The sequence below is a fragment of the Penaeus monodon genome, chromosome 29 (assembly GCF_015228065.2).
Source record: "Penaeus monodon isolate SGIC_2016 chromosome 29, NSTDA_Pmon_1, whole genome shotgun sequence".
NCBI classification, from domain to species: Eukaryota; Metazoa; Arthropoda; class Malacostraca; order Decapoda; family Penaeidae; genus Penaeus; species Penaeus monodon.
The window spans coordinates 22,961,091-22,961,743 of NC_051414.1; the positions used below are offsets into that span (position 1 = coordinate 22,961,091).

General features: G+C 29.9%; 1 protein-coding gene across 1 annotated transcript in view; it reads right to left on the reverse strand.

Annotated features, from left to right (window-relative positions):
* Positions 1-92: 92 nt before the first annotated feature.
* LOC119592031 (exonuclease 1-like) overlaps positions 93-653 on the reverse strand; it is a gene marked incomplete in the record, with an annotated part of 18,005 nt that continues 17,444 nt past the window's right edge. Inside the window, 1 exon segment of the mRNA XM_037940825.1 lies at positions 93-608. Coding sequence (XP_037796753.1) covers positions 575-608 — 34 coding nt within the window.

Consider the following 653-nt stretch of genomic DNA (forward strand, 5'->3'; position numbering starts at 1 on the left):
TATGCCAAGTATAAAAACTATAAAAAAAAAAACAAACTTCAGAGGAAAAAAAATTCTCTATTTTTTAAGAGAAAGCCTAATTAAAACAATACTAGAGAGAGTAGTGTGCTTCATTTACTTATAAATGAAACTTTTATTTACAAATAATCCTAAGACTGACAGGTACCATTTCATATTTGTTCATTTATCATTTTTGAACTTCCACAAATATACAAAAGTAAAAATAAGATGGAAAATTTATTTGTTCAACTGTTTCTGAGGATGTTCCACAATTCATTAAGATATTATACCTGAGAAAAGTAAGGTTATTCATCACACCAATACTATCTCTCAGTCAATATTAATTTGTACTGTGAGCAGGACTGTCATCCCTGAATTAAATGTTTGTAAATATAAACTTTCTTCTATAATGTAGGAATGCATTAAATATTTTATAAACAAAATATAAAATGTGCAGTGATATAACAAAGACCACCTGTTATTAACAAACCTCCACTTCCTATTAAAATCCTGGTGATGGTGACAAGAGTTCAACATCAATATCTTGGATAGTTCTTTAGTCACTTTTACTGCTTCAAGGTTTTGCGCAGTGAAGCTTAGGAGCATCCCTGGAAAGTTTAACACAGTGAAAATTAGATGGGAAGGTGCCTTCA